Here is a 3,721-nt window from a genome sequence, read left to right as displayed (position 1 = left end):
TTTCAGGATGTCTGGTTATGTAGATCTCTCTCTCCTGCACTGATTTAAAGGCACAAAATGAAACACAACCAGGTACAACACACAAGGCACTGAACAGAAATATATTTGCGATATTATTAACCTCCAATAAAGGTGACCACTAGGGAAAGGCCAATTAGGGGATAGGAGAGAAAGAGGAAGAGTAAAAAGAGAAGAGGGTGCAAAAGAAAAAGATAGGAAAAAGATAAATATATATATATATATATATATATATATATATATATATATGAAAAAAGGAGTGTCAAAATGAAATTGGGAAACAGGGAGAAGAAAGAGAGAGAGAGAGAGAGAGAGAGAGAGAGAGAGAGAGAGAGAGAGAGAGAGAGAAAATAAGAGATAAAAGGGGAATAAACTATATATATGGGGAGAGAATTTCAATTGAACAACCGCTAACCCCAACAAATGCTGGCAGCAGTACCTGGAAAATAATACAATCTACAACACCCACTAATTTCCAGCAAAGGAAGGAAAACAGAATTAAAAAAAACAAAAAATAAACAAGAACCAATCAAATAAGAAAATACCAAGTAACAGCAACAACAAAAGAATAAGCAAAATACTCTCACTAAAAAGCATAAAAATACAATATAATCAATATTCCCCCAAACAGCATCAAAAGGACAGTGAGGAAAACAATTTTTTTTCCTCTTCCTCCTCCAGCTTTATTGGATAGTTTAAAATTACATTTCTATTTTCTAAGACTTCAGTTGCTTTTTCCATCTGACTTTTAATTACTGATTACATCAAATGAAGCACAGTTGTCTAAGTGATATAGTATACAAAAATAATATCTTGATTTCTGTGAAAATGCATTTCTCTTCAATTACTGAATAGCTCAAATTATGCTTACTTTAAGCATAGATGTTTACTCTGGGTTTTAGATTTACTCTTTGCAAAAAATGTGTTCTAAACCTTTGCCATCACCATTTGTGTATGCAGCATCAATGCTGTTAAGTTGTTCCTATTTAAGCTTTTATTCTGATTTTCCTCCCATAGACATTAAGAGGCATATTTGTCTTTTTATTTTGTTTACTCCCACTCAACTGGATGTCCTATGTAGGGCCTGATACAGATGTTTCTTGTTACTTAATAGCTACTGAGGTCAGACAATCCAAGGCCATCATTATGCTAAAATTAAAGTTATTTATGGAAGCTCACAGACACTTCCAAAATTGGTTTTTACCTCCTACATGGGAATATATTTAACAAACCAAGAAAGGGCTTACTGGTCTGATTCAATTCTTCCCATTCATCAATCCCTATTCACAGTGGCATGGAAAGGGGGTTCTTTAACAAAGCAATATTCATAATACCTCTACCAAACTAAACATAAACTTTTTTTGTAGTTAAATGCAGAAAATTGAATTTTTTCCACCCCTTTCCTCATTTTACATGGCAAGTAAAGTTCACTGGCCTGGGAATAGCCACTATCTGCCAACCTTTGGCCAGTGAAGAGGATTCAGAGAAAATAATACAACCATCAATCAGAAAAAGGAGGGGCAACAAAGGAAAATAATTAAGCTGTGGCCTCAATTGTGCAAGGTGCCCTGATTCGCCACAGCAGTAACAGTTGACTTCACTTGTCTTGCTGCAGTTGATGGCTACATGACCAGTTTCAACACACCTATAGCACTTCGCTTTGGTGCAGTTTTTTTTTTAATATGCCCAAATTCTCCACAAGAATAGCACTTCTGCTCATCTGCATGGTCACAGTCACGAGCCAGATGGCCTGGTTTGCCACAGTTGTAGCAGCATTGCTCTCGCTCTCTCTTGGGCTCCTTGCAGTCCTTGGCAATGTGGCCACCTCTACCACAGTTATAGCAGGCATCCTCCTGAAGATCACAATCCTTGGCAAGGTGACCAGACTCACCAGAGCGATAACAGATGTCTGGAAGAGATGAGGAAACAAACTGGAAACCTCTATCTGAGGTAAAACCATCTCTGCCACGGCTTCTCATTCCACAACCACTGCCTCCACCAGTAGGGCATTCGCGGGCCCAGTGGCCAGATTGTCCACACTTGAAGCACTCATTGGTGCTCATGGCTGCAGTTTAGATCTTCCTGCATCAGGGCAGGCCTGTGCCGCCGGAGGACGAGAGGCAGGCCGAGGTGAGCGGTTAGCCAGGCAGTGGCTGTTTATTTTCAGGAGGGTCCTTGCTGGCGCCACATGCATAAAAATACAATATAATCAACATTCCCCCAAACAGCATCAAAAGGACAGTGAGGAAAACAATTTTTTTTATTTTTATTTATTTATTTATTTTTGCTAGTTAATACAGCTCAGAGAGGGGTGTGTATGCACTTGGTACAGGGGATTGGAAATTAGATATATAAGTAGGGTAGAAATTTTAGTAGGAGGGATACAGAAAGAGTAAGGAAAATCTAAAGCAGGAGAGGGTTAAGATAAACAGGATAGCAAAAGGGGTATGGTTAGAAAGAGAGTGATGGTGTAAAGGTCATGTTGAGATGGGGTTAAACAATGTTAAAGGAGAAATGAAAATAAAATGAAGAACACTAATTCAAATGTAAAATAAAGAGAAAATAAAATGGCACTTAAAAAATTAAAATAGCAGTAGTAATAATGCTTATTGAACCTAAAAATGTAATAATTAAAGTTAAAATCAAGTGAGGAAAAAAGGGAAAAAAATGTTTCTTAAGTAAAAGATGCAAAAAATGAAGATAAAATAAAATAAAATAAAGTTAAATAAAATAAAAAAAATAAAATAAAATAGCAAAAAAAAAGTGTGCAGTTGTGAAGGCCATTCACTTCTTCTGTTATCCTGTTTGGCATGCCTGTTTCTCAGTGCAGACAGTACTGCAGTTCCCTGTGTTCTGCTGCACCTCAGTGAAGATTCCTTAGTTTCTTGGTTTTTGATCAAATAAAACTAGTAATAAACACAGACAGTTTGTACTCCAGACCCTAGGTGGCAGTGTTTCTGGATTGATGTCCCAGTCTTTTTGGCTGCTCTAGCCTTCTTTTTCTATGACACTCAATACCGTTTGTGTGTGTGTGTGTGTGTGAGTGTGTGTGTGTGTGTGTGAGTGTGTGTGTGTGTGTGTGTGTGTGTTTTGCCTTGCAGCTGAATCCTGGATGATTTCTCCCCACTCTGCTTCTCAGCTTCCAGAAAAGCAGTTTCCTCCTGCTGCCTCTTAGGGTCAGCCAATCTGGGTGATCTCTCCTTTGTAATCAGAAGCAAAGTGTTGCAAGGGAACCAGCCTACGTGCACTATGGGCTAGTCTGCGTGCACTTAAAAACAGACTGCTTTCCAACTCCTATGTTCTCCCTCAATGTCGGATCAGAATGGGTTGCTCCCTAGAGAACCCCACTATTAGCAACCTTGGGGACCCCCGTTCACTCTCTCCAAACACGCCAGACCCAACAGCAGGGGGATTTTGTGGACACAGATTTCCGTGGACACGGATTCGGATTTTCGCAGTCCCAGTGCGCGCTCTTTTGTCTCTGCCGCCACTGTGGCCGCAGCTTCTGCGGCTGCTGCTTTCACTGTTGGGACACAGACACCCCATGTTATCCCCAGCAAAATCCAACCTTTCTGAGGAATCCGCATGTCCGCACCGGTCGGGGCACCCACAGTTGTGGTTTTTTTCAGGTCTCAGGTAAGATCCCCAAATGCAGCACTGATGTGGATGTGAGAGGCAGCACATACAAGTGTTTACCTGGCCC

At 40.0% G+C, this 3,721-nt stretch overlaps 1 protein-coding gene across 1 annotated transcript; it reads right to left on the bottom strand.

Moving 5' to 3' along the window:
• Nucleotides 1-1,445: 1,445 nt before the first annotated feature.
• ZCCHC13 (zinc finger CCHC-type containing 13) lies at nucleotides 1,446-2,191 on the bottom strand. Its single transcript, XM_036412752.2, is given in 3 exon segments — nucleotides 1,446-1,581; nucleotides 1,584-1,695; nucleotides 1,698-2,191. Coding segments are annotated over 3 exon segments (522 nt in total). The 5' UTR covers nucleotides 2,082-2,191; the 3' UTR covers nucleotides 1,446-1,555.
• Nucleotides 2,192-3,721: the final 1,530 nt, after the last annotated feature.

Source organism: Pipistrellus kuhlii, unplaced genomic scaffold (genome assembly GCF_014108245.1).
Source record: "Pipistrellus kuhlii isolate mPipKuh1 unplaced genomic scaffold, mPipKuh1.p scaffold_m20_p_47, whole genome shotgun sequence".
Lineage (NCBI taxonomy): Eukaryota > Metazoa > Chordata > Mammalia > Chiroptera > Vespertilionidae > Pipistrellus > Pipistrellus kuhlii.
The sequence above is the reverse complement of the archived record's forward strand: the minus strand, read 5'-3'. Positions and strand labels throughout refer to the sequence as shown.